The sequence below is a fragment of the Bos javanicus genome, chromosome 7, assembly GCF_032452875.1.
Source record: "Bos javanicus breed banteng chromosome 7, ARS-OSU_banteng_1.0, whole genome shotgun sequence".
NCBI lineage: Eukaryota > Metazoa > Chordata > Mammalia > Artiodactyla > Bovidae > Bos > Bos javanicus.
Window position 1 is genome coordinate 18,109,939 of NC_083874.1, and position 21,943 is coordinate 18,131,881.

Sequence of the window (21,943 nt, forward strand, 5' to 3'; positions counted from 1 at the left end):
CCAGAGAGAGCAAAAAGCGAGTTTGAACGAGGTGGCCTTGGGGCGCGCCTAGGATGGGATGCAGCCAGAGCTGGGCTGTCCGCCCTCTCTGGTTCTGTCCTGACTTTGATCACATGACCGTCTAGCCACGGGCTCCCAGCCAGGGCACTCTGGGCATTGGGGCCAGAGCATTCTCCGTGCTGCTTCGCTGGGTGTCCTGGGGTGTTGGTCTGTTTCCCTGGCCTCCACCCGCTGGATGCTAGTAGCACCTTCCCGCTGTCATGACAACCAGAAATGTCCAGACGTTGCTCAGTGTCCCCTGGTGGGGGGGTGGGGGGCTCCCACTCACCTGACTTGTTTTTTGCCTTTTGTTTGTTTGGCTTTTGGCCATGCTGTGCAGCATGTGGGATCCCTGACCAGGGATCGAACCCATCTCCCCTGCAGTGGAAGCTCAGTCTTAACCACTGGACTGCCAGGGAAGTCCCTCACCTTGTTGATTTCAAACCTAACCCCTGAGAGGATGAGATGCAGCTGAGTGTTTATTGATGCGCTTCAATGGTTGAAGTCCTCCGTTCACTTGATTCTTACCACCCGCTTGCCCTGCCCTCAACTTAATACTTAGGATAAATGAGAAGCAATTTTTCAAAGTTTCATGAACTTAAACAATAAGCATTAACTCTGAGGTTTGCCCTGCAGAGTGTACATTGAACCCCCCGTGCCTCTCACCTGAGGCAGATTAGGGCTGAGGGTGCCACCTTTGTATACTTGGAAGAAAATTTTAAGTTCTGCCCGAGATCCTGTGTACAGACAAAACATACTTGTAGTTCTGCAAGTTTAAAACTTTTCCACCATATCTTCAGCCTGCTTCTCAGTTAACTGGAAAACGGACTCACCCAGCAGTCCCACTGTGGTCGTTTAGTCACTAAGTTGTGTCCAGCTCTCTGCAACCCCATCGACTGTAGCCGCCAGGCTCCTCTGTCCGTGGGATTTCCCAGGCAAGAATACTGGAGTGGATTGCCTTTTCCTCTAGGGGATCTTCCTAACCCAGGGATCAAAGCCAAATCTCCTATATTGACAGGCGGATTCTTCACACTGCGCCATTTCCTGCGGGCATCGTTGGGTATAGGACAGGTCAGGCTCTGCTGTGTGCTTACACGCTGAAGCATCTGGAGAGAGATGACAGGAAGTAAGGGCAGAGCTTTGAATGGTGTTGGGAAAGGGGCGGTGTTTGGGCCTGGCGAAGAGGGTGTTTTAGGTACCAGTCGAATTCCCACCTGAGTTCAGAGACAGAGAATGGGCTGGAGTAAAGTGGGAGATGGGGGCCGTTTGGGGAGCAGTAGGATGCGTCTGGGGGACTTGGGCAGGGCCTCATGTAATGGGAACTGTCTGACAGAGGCAGCAGGCAGAGGTAGCTGCTCCTCACCTTGCTGAGCCCCTGGCAGGTAGCTCTCCATGGTACTTTGAAGTGATCAGGAGGCAGCCGGCTTTGCATTCAGGATCTGGTGGTGGCGCCCAGCAACAAGCAGCAGGGGTTCTCTGTTTGGTTTGGAGGTTTGTTTGGCCACCTTCCTGTGATCCCGTGGAGCCCTGTCCGGCGTGGCTGCACGCTCCTTGGTAGGAAGCTAGACAGCTCAGGGCCTCAGAGCAGGTGCGGCCCCCGGGTGTCCACACTCTGCCACGTCCTTGGTTGTCTTGGCACCTGGTGCAGCTGTGTAGCCCTCGCTGTGAGTCCTAACCCCGACTGCACTTCATGCTTACTTTAAGGAGGTTGTGGAGGAAAACTAAAACGAATGCTTGGCTGCACCGTCGGAGATGCAGGAGGTCCGCAATGTCCAGGACCCCACCGGTTTTCTGCAACACAGAGCCAGTTAAAAAACCACAGGCAGGAGTTGTGACCTCACTTCCGGGGCAAACAGTATGTAATTTGGTCCATTGGATTTGTCTTTGTTGCTGTTAGTTAGGACTTCCCTGGTGGCTCAGATGGTAAAAGCGTCTGCTTACAATGCGGGAGACCCGGGTTCGGTCCCTGTGTTGGGAAGATCCCCTGGAGAAGAAAATGGCAACCCACTGTAGTACTCTTGCCTGGAAAATCCCATGGACAGAGGAGCCTGGTAGGCTGCAGTCCATGGGGTCGCAATGAGTCAGACACGACTGAGTGACTTCACTAGTCACTAGTTAGGAGCTGAGTAAGGGTTCTAAGGCCTCAGGGGAAAGAACAATCCAGATTCCTGATCTCTCTTGGAAAACAGCACCAGCCTCAGCTGGTGTTCCTGCCCGGCAGTGATGTGCCAGGACTGAGGCACAGCGCCCCCTTGAGACAGGCTGTGCTTCCCAGTCACCACAGGCAGCCCCCCCCTCCACCCCCCACCCCCCAACCCCGGGCCTGCCTGACCTCGGCCGGCCTGTGGGCTTCAGGCCGGTGGCTCTAGCACCTCTCAGATGTGTTCAGAGCACTGGGTGTTCCATGGCAGAGACCCTCAGCAGACGGGTCTTGGTGATCCATCACTAATTCAGGATTCTGTGCGCTGGAATTGCTAGCGCTCAGAGCAGCATTTCTTCAAGGTAGTCCAGGGGCCCTGGGAGTCCGTTTTTCAAGGGGACTTTTCAGCCTTTTCAAGGGGACTGTGAGTTCAAAACTATTTTCATAACAATGCAAAGGCATCATTTGCCCTTTTCACACTCCTTGTGAATGGATGGTGGATTTTTTCCCCAGAGGTTGTATAGTGCAACAGATGGGCTGCAGAAGCAGATAAGAAAGCCTGGCTGTCTCCTGTTAAGCCAGATGTTAAAACATGGGTCCAAATATAAAATAATGTCCCTCTTCTCCCTGGTGTTTTTGTTTCAAAAATAGTTATTCATAAAAGTGTATTATCTAGATAAACCTTCACTATTATTATCTTAAGTAAATTAACTAATTTCTGATGTTTCTTAGTTCAGTTTCTAACATGTTCTTATCATTTAGTCACTCAGTGTGTCCAACTCTTTGTGACTCCATGGCCTGTAGCCCACCAGGCTCCTCTGTCCAGGCAAGAATACTGGCATAGGTTGCTGTTTTGTTCTCCGGTTTCTAACATAATACATATCAATAGCTGTAGCTCACATTTACCCAAGTTCTTGGGCATCCTCAATAACTTACAAGTGTGGAAAGGGGTCCCAAGGTGAAAAAGTTTGAGAAACACTGGCTTGTGCCGGTGGAGCCCCGGTGTGGAGGGCCTGAGCAGGCCTGCCTCGAGCCTCGCAGGAATCTTGGACTGGAGCTGACAGGCAACCTCCTGCTGACGGCTTGTGGTGTAGTTGGAAGTGCTCTAGGTTTGCGTTTCATCTCTGTCACTTACTTGCCCAGGATCTTGGGCAAATTGTTTGACCTCAGTTCCTGCATCTGTAAACGGTGCTTTCTAGTCTGCGGGTTGTTGTGAAAGGAACGCGTGGCAGGTGATTGGCCCGCTGACGTGTGGGGATCCCTGTCGGTTCCTGCTACCTGTTAGTCTGCTGATGGACCCTAGGGGGAGAGAAAGCTCCTTTCGGGCCATAGCCAGGTTTCATTGGTGCTGGTGGGAGCTGTCCTCCAGCTGCACTGTGTCTCATAGGATGTTTGGCAGTGTCCCTGGTCTCTACCCAAATGTCTCCGGACATTGTCCGATGTCCCCCTTGGGGGCAAAATCACCACCGTTTGAGTACCCTTGGGTTAGGGGATTCTGTTGACCTCCCCCCACCCACACACACACACACACACACACACACCACACACGACTGTGTGGCATAGTCATCTCTGCTGAAGTCCTGAGATGCTGCACACATTTAAATACACAGACTGGGTGGGGAGGGAGAGGAGGTTACTCACAGAAGCTGGGGCACCACCCTGATTTGTGCTGTCTGACCCACTGAGAATTTACCTTGGTGTACAGCGTGAGCTAGGGATCTGACCCCACCTCCTTGTACATAATCAAGGTGTGGTTGCTCAACGTCTGCACAGTTGATGTGTGGGTGGCTCATTCTCTGGGCTTAGGGGGTCATCCTGTGCACAGTGGGATGCTGGTCAGCATCGTGATCTCCGTTTACCAAATGCTGTTAGCAGCTCCTGCCCTCGTGGGAACCAAAAATATTCCGACGTCACCCAGTGGGAGGGAGGGGGGCAAATAAAACTGTCCAGGAGTAAATTGTTTGCCAGCTAGGGCTTAGGGCTCACCCTGCCGACCTTTTTTTTTTCCCGTATGGCCTCTTGGCAGCCGTTGCATCATGGTGTGGTGGACTTCATGTCCCAGTTAAGGGGGAACAGTGTTTTCCATGACCTTCAGCACTGTTCCAAGTTCAAGATGAGGGCCTTCCAAGATGCTCTGTGTTTGAGCAATCCCCTTGCACAGGGGTTGAAGCTCAGGGCCGGGTCTGTTGGAAGAGTCGGCCTGTCCCAGTGTGCCCACCTCCAGCCACTGAGTCTCAGAGCCCAGCTCTTGCTTCCCAGTGGGTCATTCTGACTCCTCGGGCACCTGTTCTCCTGACTGAGACGGTAGTGGTTTCTCCACGCCCTGTTCAGGAGGCAAGCCTCGCTTTTGCATTGTATTTTAAATGCCTTTGCTAAATTAAACACCCTCCAGCCTGGCCACATAGGATTTCAGGAATTCGTCGGCCCAGAGTGAACGCCTCTGTGTTGTATCTGTCACAGCAGAGCAAGCTTGGGGAAAACGATTCCAGAGACTGTGACTTCTACCGTGGCAGGAGTTAAAAAAGAGGGCCCCCTGCACTTAGAGGAGAAAGAACATTTTGCAGCATTGAGTGGCCACTGGGAATCTGAGGATCCAGGGCCTGGGTCACTCATCATCAGTCCCACGTGGAGGGGACCCCTATTCATGGAGTCTTGTTGTCAGAGTGAGGGTCGTGTCGGCTACTGAGTGAGCAGACCATGCTTCCACAGCCTCGCACAATCGTCTCAGCCCTCCCCCAGCTCAGACACTGGAGGCTCTGTCCCCAGAACAGACAGACTCCCATCCACCGGAGATCTCTTCCCCTCACCACCCCCGGGTGACCTTATTAAAAACATCCCAGATGGGAAAGATTGCCCAAGGACCCCTGCCAGCGTGGGGTGGGATGTGAACACCGCACCTCCACTGACTCCTCACCACACACCCCCCCCCCCCGCCTCCACCACCCCCCCAGGAGCTCTTGGCTCACGTCGGCCTCAGGCCTCAGGGTTCTTCCTGCCCTTCATTCGGGCTGAGGGCTCCCCACTGCTGGGTACTCTGCCTTCGCCTGGCTCGCTCCCTCACCCACTCGAGGCCCCCTTGTGACTCCTGCATGCCTCTGCTTCTTGTTTTTCCTTCCTCTTCCCACTAGAAGGGGGCCGTGGCCTCATCCACCTTTTGTCCTATCTCTGGCCCCTGGGCCCTTGTGGGTGCTCAGGAAGTTGTACTGCTGCGAGCAGGGCTTGGCCGGTGGACTGGCCAATCATCTCGGTGATTCTCTCAGCCTCAGAAGGGTTCAAGGGATTCTGAGAGATGGAGTGTGTGTGTGGTGAGGTGTCCCTGTGTCCAGGCGGCCCTTGGAAAGGGACCGGCAACTGGAGTTGAATCCAGGACCCAAGCTTTGAGGTGGCGTCCGTGTATCTGCAGTGTCCTGTGCGTAATTACAGTACGATAATGATGCCAGCTGCTTCCCGAGCTCTGCGTGTGCATCGTTGGGTCCAGTCCTTCTGAACCGACGGAGTGGGGTCCCGTCTGCGCTGACAGACACAGGCACGTGTGGAGAGAGTTCACCTGCTGGGGATCCCAACCCCGCATGGTGGAGGCCTGCCTGAACGCACACAGAACCCATTGCCCACGTTCCCAGGTTTCCTTGGTTGGTCTGCGGCCTCCGCAGAGGTCTTCTAGTCCTGAGATTGCCCTTGGGAACTGCACCGCCCCCCCGCCCCCCCGCCAAGCCCAGTCTCAGCTCAGCCGTGCTCTTGTCACGCCATCTAGTGGTAGAACAGAGAACTGCTGTTGAAGCTAGCTCCCTGGTTTCTTGGTTGTTGTAGGTGAGGTTGCTGACTTTGATTTAGTAATAGGTGAATGGGGTTTTTCTGGGATTTAAGGCCCAGGGATATGCACAGTGCAGGGTGTGCCCCAGCATCTTGTAGTCTGAGTGGATGCGGCAGGGATGGGAAGGTCGTAGGGGTCTGCCGGGCCGATAATTCTAGAAGAGAAGAAGGCAGATGTAGCTTGGCCCGAGAGGTTGTGAGGGATGTGAGGCAGCCAACTTGGAGGTCAGGCTTAGGGTCCTGGTCCCACCCCCACTGTGGGGACCCATCATGACTTAGGCACCCATCTCTCCAAGGCCTCCCAGTCTGGCTTCGTGATTGCAAATCAGAGATGATAAGTGATTTCTCTGCCATGGGGCTGTGATGACGCTGAATGAGATGGAGTGTGTGAAGTGCCAGGGTCTAGGAATGGCCACTGAACAAATAGGAGCCATTTGTTATCCCCGCTGTTGTCAGGGTAAGGTTGGAGCCCTGAGGAGTGGCTTGATTTCAGTATGTGAAGGTAACGGTGTGAGGAAGAGCATTCCAGAAAGAAGGGGTAAGATCATCATCTCCCAACCATGTGCTCCTGTGGTCTCCGTGAGACCAGTTGAGAGCTGCCTGAGGCAAAACACATTCGAGCACCAAAAAAGGAACGAAGGGGCCCACACCCCGCAGTGGCTGGGCCGTGGGGCCGCGGAGTCTGCGGTGCATGAGATCAGAGGCGTCGCCTAGCAACAGCATGATGGAGATCAGTTCCATTCTTCACTGGAGAATTAGCTGGTGGACAGCGTTGACACATTGGTGACAAATTCACCTTTATGTTGCTGCACCGAACTGTTTATAATAATTCCTGAGAAAAGAAGCGGCTCGAAGGGTTGAGATAGTAAGTGTTGGGGGATTAAAGCGGTTGCCACGTATTAACAGACCGTTGTTTGTGTTGGCAAGATGCTTTCCATATTTTTTGCACAGATAAGAAGATTAAGCCACATCAGCCCAGGATTAAAGCTCATTTCACACAAGTACCTTACTGACACTTTGGTCAAGAATTGTAAGTGGCTTTCCAGATGGGAGCTGTTTCCTGGCAGGTGTTGGGGACATCATTTTAGTAGGGGGATAAACAGAACAGGCCCAGGTAGTCCAGTGTGCTCTCCTGGGTCTGCAGTTTCTTCAGTTTAGTTTATCAGACACAGGCAGTCAAGCCGCCACGGAGGGGTGCCAGAGCTTGTCGTGGAGCAGCCGCCCGCGGTTTCTGTGTACACACCTCCCTGCACAGCTCAGTGGAGAAGGCAGGCCTGCGTGCGGGGGTGAGTGTGTGTGTGTGTTTCCAGCTTAGACGGTGGAAGTGTTACACAGAGCATCCCATGGTTACACGTTTGACAGATGAAGACGGCGTAGCTTGCCTCTCCGTGGAGCGTGCACCTCGGTGTGGGTCTTCATTTTTCCTTTGAGGACCATAAGGATCTGCCCTTGGCTTAACTGCATGCTTGCTCGTCCAAAGCAGATGGTCTCGTGACTTGGTGAAAGCCCACCGCTCACCGGCTAGTTTCTCTGGGACTCTTCCAGAGATGTCTGTCTAGAATGTTCACTGTAGCTGCTTTATTCCTGATGTTACTTCTCAGAAGAAAAGCCTCAGTGTCTCAGCTTCGAGGCCCTCCTAAGCGGGAGTGATGGGAGGAGACAGGCGAGGGCAGGGACTTTCTCCCTCTTGCCCCCGTGCTGCGGGGGTAGCAGTGGACGTCAGGGGCCAGAGTCAGGCCTGCCTGGGTTGGAGGCCCAGCCCCACCTTGGACAAGTCACTTGGCCTGAGTCTCCGTTTCCTGTTCTGTACACTAAGGACCTGCCCTTTCAGGTGGTTGTGAAGATTCAGGACAGCGTTGCCGGCAAAGCGCTGAGCACCTGCCTGGTCCATCGGTGCCCCACAGTCAGTGACCGCTGGCCCACGGGTGAGACCATCTGAGGGTCTGGACACCCCATCTGGGAGTGTTCTTGCTGTGACTGCATGGCAGAGGCTGGGAGGCATTTAAAGATGGGATTCCCAAGACCTGTGTCACCCTGGAGGGTTGGGACACACACCCTTCTACCACGGGGCTGCCGCTGGGGTCCAGGCCAGCTCCTTGCATCTGGGCAGCTGCCGCCACCCATCCTTTACCTCGGGACTCTTCCACCTTAGACTGGCTTCAGGTCTATACCCGCTCCCTCCCCCTTTCCTGCTGCATCCGAAATAAACGGACAAGTCATTTTGTTTTAAGGGTTTTGCCACCAGTCAATCTCTGGGCAGAAAAGACACCAGTGAACCCTCCCTGTCCCCTGCCCTGCTTGTAGCAGTGGTGTCAGAAAGCCCACGGTTTTAAATCTGTCAAGCATGACGCTTTGTAAAATTCGCCTCTTTTTTCTGACCCTCCTCACCTCCTCTTTTAGGAGACAGTTTATGGGCCGTCTTCCTGACAAAGATGTCACACAGATAACAGAGGTGCCTTAAGGATGGGGCTTTTACAGCTACCCACACAGGCACCCAGCCATCTGAGGACTTTCCCCCAACCTGGGCCCTGGGTCAGTAGTTTGTGCTTTAAGAACCTGGCTCCTCGGTGACCCTTTCTTACCCAGAGACCTCCACTCCCAGCCGAGAGGATGGTTTGTGGCCCCTTGGGTCCAGAGGCGGCCTGGAGCTCAGGGACCCCCTGACTTCTTCACAGCCATCTTAGTTCCTTTGCTCGAGAAAGAAACTACCCGCCTAAGTGTTATCGGTGCTTACCTTCCAGGAGCATCTCCCCTGGGCCGTGCAGTCGCGGGGTTGCACCCCACTCCTCTCACCCTGGGCTGGGGCGTTTCCCACCCTGACCTTCCTCGAGTTCCTCCAGTGCTTCCTCGTTCCTCCCAGCTCCTGGCTGCCTGGCCAAGTGCTGCTCCACCTTCTGCTTAAAGGCGCTTCCTCCAAAAACCCTTCCCTGATGGGCTGCTCCTCTGCAGCCCCAGCCCTGCACTCTGTGCTTCCTCTGTGTTGTAATGTTCAACTAAGTCTGAAGTCGGCTCCTGGCAGGCAGGGGACGTGTCTCTCTGTGTCACCACCACACCCTAGAAACCGGCTTGACGCCTGGCACACGGTGGGCGCTAGATGTGTGGAATCACTGGAACTCCTAGTTGCCGAGTGACTCTCTTGATTGAATCTGTGGACGTCCTGAGAGGTGCAGCCGGAGGAGTGGGGCCAGGCTCGGCTGGGCAGGCGGAGCATCCCAGCAGTCACAGCCTCCCACAGTGCCTCGGGGAGCAGGGAGGGTCCCCGACATCTGGCACAGGGGTGGCACAGAGCGGAGATCTGCGACTTGTCCTCACCTGGGCTCACCTGTCTGTGCTCATCACCGGGACTGCGGAGACCAGATCCGGAGCCCAGACCCAGTCTCTGGGGGTTACAGTTAGGTGGCGAGCCCATGCTGTGGGCTTCTCTCAGCCTCTCTCCAGGTTCGTGCCCACCACCCCCGTGCTGTTTGCATGGGGGGTAGAGGCAGGGGCAAGGGCTTTCCCTGGGTGGGAGCTGGGATCACAGTTGGGCTGGGGTAGCCCCCTGGGGCCCTGGAGCTGAGGAGGGCTGTGTGGGGGACAGTGGAGGAGGGGTTCAGACCAAGAGCAGCCACCCTTGGACTTGGCATCAGCACCTTGGAAAGCGGAGGTGAGGCGGGCACTCCCAGTGCATCCCTGAGAGCAGTGCCCACTCTGTCCAGGGGAGGGCCATTCTTCCAGGCGACCTGGGGTTCCGAATCCCGCCCCGCTTCACACAGCAGTGTTAACTGCAGTCACCCACCGTGCTCAGGCCTCCTCACAGGTGTTCTTGCAGAGGGTTCCCTGGTCAGATAGCTTTGGGCAACATTTAAAACACCTGGTGGACAGAATCTGCATTAAATAGCACGCATTTGATTGGCCTTTTAATGTTTTAGGTCTGAGTGGTGGCCTTAGTCTCTACAAATCTGTGGAGGTGGTTTTCTCTTCACTCAGGAGAGGAGAGCGGGCTGGGTTTCAGGCACTTCCTGGAAGCCTTGTTGCCCCGTCCCCTTTGTTCAGTTGCTACGTGTGTCTGGACTGCAGCACCCCAGGCTTCCCTGTTCTCCACTATCTCCTGGAGTTTGTTCAAACTCATGTCCACTGAGTCAGTGATGCTATCTAACCATCTCATCCTCTGCTGCCCTCTTCTTTCGCCTTCAGTCTTTCCCAGCATCAGGATCTTTTCCAATGAGTTGGCTCTTCTCATCTGGTGGTCAAAGTATTGGTGCTTCAGCATCAGTTCCTCTAATGAATATTCTGAACTGATTTCCTTTAGGAATGACTGGTTTGACCTCCTTGCAGTCCAAGGGACTCTGGAGAGTCTTCTCCAGCATCACAGTTCGCAAGCATCAGTTCTTTGGTGCTCAGCCTTCTGTATGGTCCAACTCTCACATCCATACATGACTACTGACAAAACCATAGCTTTGACCTGACGGATCTTTGTCACCACAGTGATGTCTCTGCTTTTTGTTATGCTCTCTAGGTTTGTCATAGCTTTCCTTCTAAGGAGCAAGTGTCTTTTAAAATTTCATGGCTGCAGTCACTGTCAGAAGTGATTTTGGAGCCCAGGAAAATAAAATCTGTCACTGCTTCCACTTTTTCCCCTTCTATTTGCCATGAAGTAATGGGACCGGATGCCATGATATTAGTGTTTTAAGTGTTGAGTTTTAAGCCAGCTTTTTCACTCTTCTCTTTACCCTCATCAAGAGTCTCTTTAGTTCCTCTTCACTTTCTGCCATTAGATTGGTATCATCTGCATGTGTGACATTGTTGATATTTCTCCTGGTCTTTATTCCAGCTTGTGATGCATCCAGCCTGGCATTTCGTACGATGTATTCTGCATATAAGTTAAATAAGCAGGGTGACAGTATACAGACTTGATGTACTCTTTTCCCAATTTTGAACTAGTCCGTTGTTCCATGTCTGGTTCTAACTGCTGCTTCTTGACCTGCATATAGGTTTTGTCAGGAGACAGGTAGAGTGGTCTGGTATTCCCATCTCTTTAAGAATTTTCCAGTTTATTGTGATCTGCACAAAAGCTTTAGCACAGTCAGTGAAGCAGAAGTAGATGTTTTCTGGAATTCCCTAGCTTTCTCTGTGATCCAACAAATGTTGGCAGTTTGTTCTCTGGTTCCTCTGCCTTTTCTAAATCCAGCTTACACATCTGGAAGTTCACTTGTGAAAGCAGAGCTGGGCTGGGGTCTCAGGCGTATCTTGGGAGCCTCGTTGCCGTTGTCCCCATTCCTTCCCCACACTGGGATTTCAGTTTCCTGTGTGATGGTGCTCATCTGGTGACGGCACAAGTGGTGACGTGGGTCAGTTAAAGACCAGCCTGCCTGGAAGGGGGCACGTGTGTGTTGTCGTGGAGTCAGGACTGAGCTACAGGTTACAGGCTTGGGGCCCTAAAGTGGATGAGCAGAAATGAAACTCACGTGGCTCTGGTACTCTGTGTCTTTGGTAGAGAACTGATGAAGTTCATGACCGCCAAACCTGCCACCCAAGGGGGCCTCCCTGGCCCCAGTGGCAGCGTTTCGCTCTGTTCCTAACTGTGTATTGATCACGTGTCATGTATGAGACTGCGTTTGGCTGTGAACACGCAGAGGCTGTCAGGAAGCTTATGGTCCAGGGTAGACGCTGCCGGCGAGCAAATAACCCGCCCCGCCCTGTCCCACCAGCACCTGGAGCTCCCAGGCTCCGCGGTGCCAGGCCGCGTGCACACACATCCTCCACCTTTGTGAGATGTTTTACCCTGAAGTTTTCTGCCCCCAGTTTCCTCGTCCTCATTTTTCCCATGGTGCCTTGCACAGAGTAAGGGCTTCATCTGCTTATGTGATTACATGGCAGCTGGCGCTCCCACATGAAGAAGGGCAGCGGGGGTTCAGTGCAGACATGACAGACAGTTCTCACCCTCCATGCACCGGGTGACGGGGGCACAAAGCTATTCTGGGGGCTGTCTGTGGTCCCTCAGACTCCCTGACAGGCAGCCTTGGTGTCACCCGTGCAGATACAAGCCAGAGCAGGCTTCAGGAGCCCAGTTCAAACTGGAAGCTTCCCAGGGGAAGCAGTGTCTGGACCTGGGGAAGAGAAGGCAAGACTGTCTTCCAGGCAGAGGGACTAAGCCGGGTGAAAGTCCCAAAGTGACAGAAGCGTGGGGCACGCGGGGACCAGGGCTCTTCAGTGTCCAGTCGTGGTCAGCGGAGCTGGCCTGTTCAGAGGGCCTGTGCCTCGGGTTGGGGAGGATGTTGCCAGGTTGTAAGCGTGAGTTTCGCACCAGTGGTTTCGGCGGCCACCCCAAGGGATGAGGGTAGAGGCGGGGAAAGATGGGAGGTTTCAACCGCAACCATGGAGGTAAGGAGGGTGGATTCACTCACAGAGCCCAGATCCCTGTGTACCCCTCGCTGCCCTCTGCCCCCAGCTGCTCCAGAAGGCACTGGGAAGGCCCCGTGAGCCACAGACAGCCTCCTGCCGAAACCAGTTCCATCCCCAGGCAGCCCCTCCCGGGGGCTTATAGTCACAGCACCAGGGAGCTCTTCCTCTGCCATCTGCATGCTGCTTCTGCACCTCAGGCCCTCCTTACAGCCCAGCATGGCGTTCATTTTCTCAGTGCCCCTTCCCTTACTCATCCCTCCCTCAGTTACTTGTTGAGTCCTTTCAGGGTGCCCAGGACTGTTCTCGGGACAGGAGGGGAGCAAGGCAAGGCCTCCCATCTCATGGAGTTGGTGTCTTACTCGGGCCAATAGGCCCTAACTCTGGGTGCGCTCGCGCGCGCACACACACACACACACACACACAGTGTCACACACACACACACACACACAGTGTCACACACACACACACACAGTGTCACACACACACACACAGTGTCACACACACACACACACACACACAGTGTCACACACACACACACACAGTGTGACAGGTGGTGGTGCTGCTGTGAGAGCAGGCAGGCATTCTGTCTTCCCTGGGAGGCCATCCCGGGTTTCTTCTCCAGGCAACTGTGTGTTTAGTGAAGTCTGTGGGGGCTAGGCCTCCCCTTTCAGGCCAGAGGTATTTAGAGACCAGGGGCAGAAATCACGCTCAGGCTGGCTTAAGCAAAAGTCAACATTTACTGGCTTAACTGAAGAGTCAGGGTGGGAGCTGGGGTTAGCTTTGGGCCTGCTGACTCGGGCCTCCAGCCCAGCCTCCAGGGCTCCGCTTCCTTCTCCACCCCCAGCTTTGCTCCCAGCTGCATTGGCTCGGCTCCAGCTCCCCTTGTGGCAACACCCAGCCACTGGCAGCCCTGGGGTCCTCTCCCACCAGCTTAGCAGCCCCAGCAGAGCAAGGGGGCCCCTTCCCCAACAGCTCCGGCGAAAGTCCCGGCCTGAGTGTCGTCGCTGCCAGCGCTCTGGCCTCACTGCCGTGCCTGGTGTCCCCTAGGGCCGGGCAAACAGCATCTCCTCCTCCAGCCTGCAGCCAGGGGTGTAGGAAGTGAGACTCGGGCTGATCCCAGCTCCTTCCTGCGTGCCCCCAGCCTTGCAGCTGGCCTGGAGTGGAATGCGGAAGTAAGGCTGGGACCTGGGCCGCAGCCCTCGATGCTGGGCTTGTCGGGCAAAGGGCAGTGGCAGGTGTCTGGCCATCCCTGTGGTAGACGTGTGTGTGGAAGAGCTGCTGCTGTCCCCAGAGTCCCTGCAGCTCACCTTCGCTGTTGCTTACTGCCCAGCAGTAGGGTGCGTTCGTTCTTCGTTCACCTGGGTTTGTGGAGCTACACATCTGTGCTGGGAGATCCTTCCACGCCCCCCACTCTCCTGCCCTGTGGCACTGCAGTCTCTGAGCTGTCACTCACCCCAGGGGTGGCGGCGTGGGCTGCGCCTGGTGAGGACTGTCGTGGTGAATCTGACTTGGGCGCCACAGAGTGAGTGAGGCAGTGGAGGAAACGGTCACTGTCAGTGGCCCGTGGTCCCAAAGTGCAGATGGGCGTCTGTCCTGCTCCTCCGTGCTGTGGGAGCTTTGGGGGTGGGGCGGGGACAGTGTCCTGTGGCCATCTCCCTGCATCTTGTCCCCAGCCCCTCCTCTTTAATATGGGTGGTCGCCAGTGTCCTTCCCCACACTCTGGTCTCTCTGTGCTCCCCCCCCAACCCCCTTCACAACTGCCCCACCTCCTTACATCACCACCATCTGCCCCTCAGGCTGCCTGTCACCTCAGGAGCCGCCTTCACACCTGTCCCTCCATTCCGGGCTCCTCTGCTGAGGCTTCAGCGCAGCCTCCTCTCCCAAGATGCCCCAGACCCTGCCCTCCGACCAGGTCCCTGCGAGCGCTCTCGAGGCCTGCGAACCGCGCACCCATCCTGCCGGGTGAGAGCTGTGCTAGTGCAGGTTGCTGGCTTGCCCCAGGACTCAGGAAGGGGAAGGGCTGTGCAGATGCTGCCCGTGTTCGTAACAACACCCCCCTGCCCCCACTTCCCATGCATGCCTCCCCCCACAGAGCTCAGGAGCACACCCAGAGCCCTGTACTCAGGCCCCGGACAGTAAGGCGGTGCCCGCTCCAGCGGGTGGCAGAGGGCCAGGGACACGGCCCCTCAGACGGAAGACCAGCGGTGTTGACTGAGGACGACCGGCGGGAGCCGTCTCCTGGTCCAGTAACAGCATCCCAGAGGGTTTCTCCCTTCAGCAGCAGCTGTGCAAGATGGACTTTTCAGTCCTCACAACTCCACACTTTTTCCTAGCGGGCGCTCACTTAGACGCCCAGGTGGAACGCAGAGCTGACTTGAGCAAAGTAATCCTCCAAAGAGTGTGTGCCTCGTGGGCAGAGGTTGTGGATGGGTTGCCCCCGGCCCCAGCTGGCCTGCAGATTTGAAAACAAACATTTTAAACCTAGGGACTTCCCAGTGACATGGCCATTCTAAGCCAGTCTCGAAACCGTTTATTGGTGTGTACATACACACAGAAAGATGCACGTAGCTTTGCACGCTGAACACTTTGTGCATTTATAGCAAGAAACTGTTTTCTAGGTGATACGATGATCATTCGAGTTCCTAGTTTTATATTGGATTTGTGTTTTGTTTTTAACTTATCACAAACAAATGTAGCTGTGTTTACTGTATGAATATAGTGTTGGGGGGAAAAACACCGATTTTTCTTTTTGCAGAAAAGCCTGCCATTGCTCCGCCCGTCTTTGTGTTTCAGAAGGAGAAAGGACAAAAGGTAAGGGGCCGGTATGTTCTCCCACCCCCACTTCCCCCACTACCTCCCCCAGGACTCTTCCCCCAAAGGTCGCAGTGCCACCATGGGGCTCAGGGAAGAAGGCCTGGTGGCCTTAGGTTTACCACGGCCCAAGCTTAACAGAGGGTGCGTGGACAGGGCTCAGAGACCCTGCTTTAAAAAACAGAGAGAGGCTTCTTTCTAATTTGCTGTAGAAGTACTGCTGTGCGTCAGGAAACCTGGTAGGAGGGGGGGGAAGGGGGCGGAGAGGGGAGGAGAGGGAGCAGCGCTGAGTAAGGAAAAATAGGACTTTTAACGCCTTTAGGGGAGTTTTTGGCCCAAGCCAACTTGGCATAAGTGCATTTAGAATAATAGGGAGCCGGCTTGCATCATGTGTTCACTACCTGTCCTTAAAGGTTGCTTTTCATGTCTGGTTGGCTCTGTTGTTGGAGATACTTCGCCAAATTCCTGGTAAAGAGCTCGCACGCCTGGAGGGCGAGGCGGTGCCTTCCCACGTGTGGTCCTTGTCCTGTGTGGTCGTCCACCTTGAAGTCATCAGGCCATGTCCCTCCCTGATGGGGCAGTGTGGAAGGTTGGGGTTGTGTCTCGAGTTAGTCGATGTTCTGTGGTGGCCCAGGCGTATATGGGGACTGCCCCTATTTGCCAAAAAAACGTGGACAGTGCCTGTCCTCGTGCCTGGGGACAGCAGGTGTGATGTCATGACCACGGCAAGGTCTCAGAGTGACCCCTGCACTGCGTTGACACCGGTATTCTGAAATCTGTGTGCGTCTTGTTAGTGAGGACAGCCTCTGAGGGGCCCCTCGGCTCTGGACTCATGACCCACAGACCAGGTGGGTCCTCCCGAAGGTGACTGGCTCTGAGGCTGGGGGCCGCTGGCAGCCGAGCCGCTGCCTGTGGAGCCTGCCCCATGGTCTAAGAAGAGGCCAGTCTTCTCCCTGTGCGCGCGGTGCAGCATTCGAGGGCTGTGGGGAAAGGCGCTAGTTTTGGGGGGCAGGGGTGGGGAGGAGAAGCAGCTGCCCTGAGACCCCGCCCACCCACCCACCCACACCCCCTTGCAGGGTGTTTTCTGCATTATCTGCTGGGCTTGTTCTCGCATTAATCTTTCCCATTGTCAGTTCTTCTGCTGAGGAATCAGAAAACACAAGAAAAGTTCTTCCCTTTTTTTTCTGTTTCCTGGGTCATGTTTTCTAGGTCCGTCAGCCTCTGCCACCTCCTCCCCACTGAGCCCTGACCGATACCTGCAGTTTAGTTTCTCGCGCTTTTATCATCTTCCTTTGGAAGTTCAGCCGCTGTGAAGGGGCTGATGTGTTTCTTCTGGCTTTTAGAAGTAAACGTGTTTGGTTTCTGCTTCAGATATGAAAGTCACTTATTTTACTCAGGTTTTCCATAAAATTGGGACTCTCTAGAATTTTAAATTTTACTGTGATTCTCTTCTGAACCACTTTTAGATTATCAACAAACTAAGGGCTGCCACAATTGTTTTTGTTAATAAAACTTTATTGGCACACAGCCCCTCCCAGTGTGTACTGGGAGTTGTGGCTGCTCTCTCACTGCCAGCTGCAGCATGAAGGAGTTTGGACTGAGACCAGGCAGCCTGCAGATTCAAACATATTTAGCACCTGGCCCTTTATAGAAAAAAAGGTTGCCAACCCAGATTTGAAACAAGTAATTGAAATAGATAATTCTGAAGACTTTCCAACAATCAGCAGGATGAAAAACTAAAGTGTAACATTTATTCAGCTGAACTTAAAATGCTTTTAAAATTACTAATTCTTATTTCAGTACTGTTTTCATGGTTGAGGTAGCTCTGTTGCTTTGTCAATTCAAAGGCCGAGTTACACTCATTACCTTCAGAAGGTTGATTCTAGTTATGCGAACAGGGTGAGGTTGAACCTGAAGAGTTGCCAACAGGATGCTCATCCTCATGAAAACGTGCACGTGCAAATATTGACTCTGTGCCAGCTCTAAATCGGCTTCTAAAAATAGCTGACTGTCAGCTCTTCAGATTCCGGCTCTCCGCTGCTGTCACACTTGTGTGACAAGATCACCGGAAGGGAGTGCAAAACCTCTGCAGCAGAGGCCAGGGAGTCCATGTGTTCATCAAGGCCCACATCTGAGCTGCCGAGTGGGCGGCTGCCCAGTAGACACGGGGCCTCCTCCTCTGCTGCTTGTGACCACTCGGGCATCAGGCGGGAAGGACGTGGAGAGGCCCGGACAGCTGGCTTGGTGTCTGTGTGGCCCCCGGGGCCAGGCAGGTGATGGTAAGGTGGGTCTGCAAGGAGCAGCCACCACACCTTCCTGGGACCCTCCCTGTCTTGCCGCTCTCTCAGCCCTCCCTGCTCACACAGCAGGGTTGGGTGGGAAACAGCAGGCTGCTGTTGTTTTTTTCCAAGTGAGCTTTTTTGCCCTTTTTCAACTTTCTGTTTTGAAATTTTTGTCAAGTCCTCAGAGAAATTAAAAGGATGGTACCGTGGACCAGACCATTGGGAAGCCACCTTGGGTAGGCTTCACTGTTAACATCGTTATCATAAATGCTAGAAACACTCAACTGTAAGTTGTGCCCCCGATGGTTGTCCCTTAAAGACAGTTGTCTCCTCGGAATTCCTCCCCATGGCCCCAGTGCCATGGTCATGCCTGAGAAAGTGATCATTAATTCAGAAACATCCTGTAATATATTTAGCCCAGATGGAAATTGTCCTGAGTGTCACCCACACAGCTATTTTCTGAGCTCCTTTTGGATCCACAGAGATCAAGGAGTCCCATCGTCACCTGTGGGCCCATTCCCTTCTTTTGGTAAGAAACCAGCAGTGCACCCACGGGATGTACTCCAGGAGCCCCCAGTCCCCTTAAGAGGCCCAGCTGTTATTACCAAATCATGATCGAGATAAAAGATTTGAAACTGAGAAGAAAAAAGTTAGGCTGCCAACCCAGGCATTTTGGTGCTGGTTTGGTGACAAAACCACCTAGAATTTTCTGTCCGTCCCATAGACAGGGTTTGAGTTGCCTTCACAGCAAACCACAGATCGGTAGCCTGCCGGTGGCGTCCCTGGGTCTTGGGAAGAGTCCTCAGATCCTCCCATCGTTCTGTGTTAGAGCCTCGGGCAGCTGGAACTGCAGTCTTGAGGCCAAAACCCAGACCGAGTGCAAGAGCCTTTCCTGTTGCTTCCCTATGCCCGAGCTTCCTCAAGATGGCGCTCTTCACAAGACGCTTGCGTTTCCACGCGTTTGTGTTTTAGGGGCAAAAATGAAACCTTCTTAACTGCGACTTAGCAGTAGCAGTAACTGCCTTGAATGGAGACAGTTTTTTTCTTTTAAACAGGAAGAGAATTTGAATCTCCTTGTGTGGGTTGTTACACTGTTTGTGATAACTGAACGTTCCTTTCATTTACTTTATCTTCCAAATATTTGTTAATCTGAAAGCAGAAGACTTTGGGGTTGCCCTGGCAGAATAAAGACAACAAGCAGTTCAGTAAAAAGACAGAAAGCAGTTACAACAGCAATCTGCTGTTGGGCAGAAAGCAGAGTGTCCCTGACAAGGCTGGGAGGTAGCAAGCGTGTTCTGTGTGCGTGGCTTTTTGTCAGCCACCTATATTTTAAGATGATGTCAAAGGCTGCCAAAATCCCAATGTCTGACTTTAACAAACATGTTGAAAACCTACAGGCTCTGTCTTGGCTCTTTAGAGCTTACTTTCTTTGTCTAGAAGAAATACTGAAGACCCTAGGAGAAAATGCTGGGGTGGCATTTGTATTTCTTTTTGTTTCTCTGGTGTAGACTTCATCTCTGCCATGCTGCGAGGGCATTTGAACTTTTCTGTTTGAAAAGTGGGGATTGTTTTAAAAATCCTAGTTGTTCTGAGTACAGATGGACAATTTCCCAGGGAACTCTGGGTTCCTCTGGCTGGGTGTTCAGTCTCTGGCCATAAAGCAGCAGCAAGCAGTTGTGGGGCCCCGCCTCGGCGCCCAGCACAAGTTTGAAGAGCGGCCTGAGAAGGAAGGCCTTTTACACTGTGGATCTCCCTGCTTAAGAAGAGTCCATTTGGGTGACTTTTAGACATGTGGCTGTGTTAACGTCATGTGGCTTTTGCTTTTCCAAGAGTGTTTGAACGTTCTGTTAAATCTTTTATGCAGTTGCTTCACCCAGCAAGCTCACACATTTAAAAATGGTCCCAAGTCTTGTCTAAAGAGGGTTCAGTCACTTCACAGGCAGGAGGAATGTGGCTGCGTCTACAGGGAGACAGGGTGGCCCTGTGGTCATTCAGTTCACAAAGTGAAAGAAGCCTGTGGTGGACAATGCCAGGTGGGAGGTTTGGGGACCGGAGCCCACCTGTTGGATCCAGGCCACCAGCTTTGCAACAGGCCACTTCCATAGAAACCCCTCCTGAACCCCAAGAACCGCCTCAAAGGATTCCGGCTTCCCCTTACTCTGGCTGTTTTCTAGATAAGGGCTGGCCCTGGAGACTCTAGGCCGAGGGGCTCCCTCCTTCAGCCAGACCTCCACCCACCTGCCTGCTGATATAAAGCTGGCTCTCTGTGTCTCCGCCAGCTTGCTGGGTCCCCCCCACTTGCACTCACTGAGCAGGGATGCGTTCCCTTCCTCTCGGGTTTACGGGCACAGATGGGAGGTGCTGCCGGGGCTGCAGCTCCTGCTGAAGCCCCATCCCCAGCGGCCAGACCTGGTGCTGGTGCTCACCCCCCTTCCTGAGCGTGTCTGAGTGGATGGCTTACTAACCACAGGGGCAGTGTGGTCACTGAGACCATGTCCTCATGGCTGCCACCAGCAGAGGAGCTTCATGCCGCAGAGGCCGTCTGCCAGTTTTCAAAGCCTGGGTCTGACTTCCTGGACACCTTAGGAAGTGCCAAGTCTGACACTTGGCCCATGTTCAGCGCCCTTCTGACAGCGTGGAGGGCCGGCTCTCTTGGCCCGACGTCCCTCCGGGGCAGGAGCATCAGGAGATGCTCAACCTTTGAATCCCACCCCCTCCCCTGCCCCACATTGCAGGCTTTGTTTACATTGAAGGAAAATTGTCTTTTTTGCTCCCAGTCCTCTGCAGAGCAAAAAGACTTGTCGGATTCGGGAGAGGAGCCTCGGGGGGAGGCTGAGGCCCCCCACCATGGCACGGGTCACCCCGAGTCAGCTGGTGAGCATGCCCTAGAGCTTCCTGCCCCCGCTAGCGCTTTGGCCCGCGCTCCCGAAGCCCAGCTTCTTCCTTTTCCACGAGAACTGGCAGGGGTAAGTCCGCCTCCCCCTGGCATCCCCCATCCCGGGGCTCCCAACCCAGACCGGCCCCTCCATCTCGGCCCTCGCATCCAGACCCCGGGTCGCCGGCAGCTGGCAACAACTGAAAGATGACAAGGCTGTCTTCGGCGCCCTTTAATTCCCCCTGCCAAAAAGCCAGCAAGGAGCACGTCCCCTTCTACACTGAGACCTTTCTAGTCAGGGGAACATTCATCCATAGCCTGAAGCTAATCCTGTTAGTGAAAGAAGCGAGGGGCCAGAAGAGGAATTGAGGAGCAGGGTAGAACTCTCCACCTCCAATTCAGCCCCTTCTCCCTCCTTCCGTTTTTCCGTCTCTCCCTGAATTCGGGCTTTCAAGTTCAGTATCTTAGAAACACGAAAGGCTCCAGCTTCCTTGATCTGTAGGAAAAGGTGTCTAATGCCTGTTGCTTTACAAGACTGGTTGTGTCTGGACTGTGGTTGGGCTGTGAACTGCTTGTCTTCAATCAAAGCAGGAAGAAGAGCTGCTTCCTTTGAATCGGAGGGAGCCCCCTGAGCCCTTTTTCTTTGTATTCAGAAGGCTTTGGAAGATTATAGGTGGAGAAGACTGTGAAATCTCCAGAACAAGAGATGTCTGGAGTGTTTGGAGTTTGATAAATCGGGAAAGGTAAACATTGTCCTCCATTCAGGATCGAAAGCTTCATCCTCTCGGTGCCTAGTGGCAGAGCCCCCATTCCCACATCAGGGAGCAGCGACTCAAGAAAACAGGGTCCCGCCCCACCACACGGCACCCAGGGCGTCACAGCCCCAGCCCTCTCCCAGACCTTTAGTGGTTCCTTGTGTCACAGCGCCAGTCTCCCATGTCCTTGAGGAAACCATTGAAATTCAGCTAGAGCAGCCAGACCCTGGGATTCGCAGAAAGAAGTGATATTCAGCCGAGTGAGGCTGGAGCCAGATCTTAACATTTGGAGGAATCAGTGTGTGGTGGGAAAAGAAGAACCAGTCTGTCCCTGTTGGGGGCTGTCCTTTGTGGCCTGGAAGGGGGCTTGAAGGAAGGAAGCCCAGGAAAGATTCCAATCTGAGGTCCCCACTTGAGGGCCAAGAGCAGGAATTCAGAGGCAGTCATTTTCTGGGTTGGGCAAGAGCAGCTGCTGGAACCTTCTCCTGAGTCGGGTGACAGCAGGCACGTGTTCCCAGTTCCCTGAGAACAGGTGGTATTTGTGAGGATCTGCCCAGGAAACGGGACCCCTCCACTGCTGTCCGGGTTGAAGAGCGCAATTTGCGGAGAACCTCAAGCTGCAGAGGTCGAGGGTTTTCCGTGGAGGGTGGCAGACGGTGGAGGTGGTGTCACGGCAGTGGCCCTTCCAGAAGCCGGGCGCTTTCAGACCCCTTCCTGCTCATGCCTGTGAGACAGGGCCTTGCCTTCTCCCTGTGGCCAGTCCAGATGCCGATTTCTGAGGCCCAGCCAACAGAACTCAGCTTCTCAATTTTTGTGGACTGTAGGTTAGAAGCTCTAATTCTGAGAA

At 54.0% G+C, this 21,943-nt stretch overlaps 1 protein-coding gene across 12 annotated transcripts in view; it reads left to right on the top strand.

Annotated features, from left to right (window-relative positions):
- RANBP3 (RAN binding protein 3) overlaps nt 1-21,943 on the top strand; it is a 50,829-nt gene that overhangs the window by 3,917 nt on the left and 24,969 nt on the right. For 4 of the 12 annotated variants that reach the window (XM_061422491.1, XM_061422492.1, XM_061422493.1 and 1 more), the window contains exons 2-3: nt 15,129-15,184; nt 20,244-20,432. The exons of 1 other annotated variant lie outside the window; for it this stretch is intronic. In XM_061422491.1, coding sequence (XP_061278475.1) covers nt 15,129-15,184; nt 20,244-20,432 — 245 coding nt within the window. Of the gene's footprint in view, nt 1-14,169; nt 14,336-15,128; nt 15,185-20,243; nt 20,433-20,994; nt 21,085-21,943 lie in introns of those variants that run through there. 7 more of the 12 variants (XM_061422497.1, XM_061422496.1, XM_061422500.1 and 4 more) reach the window with 4 other exon arrangements.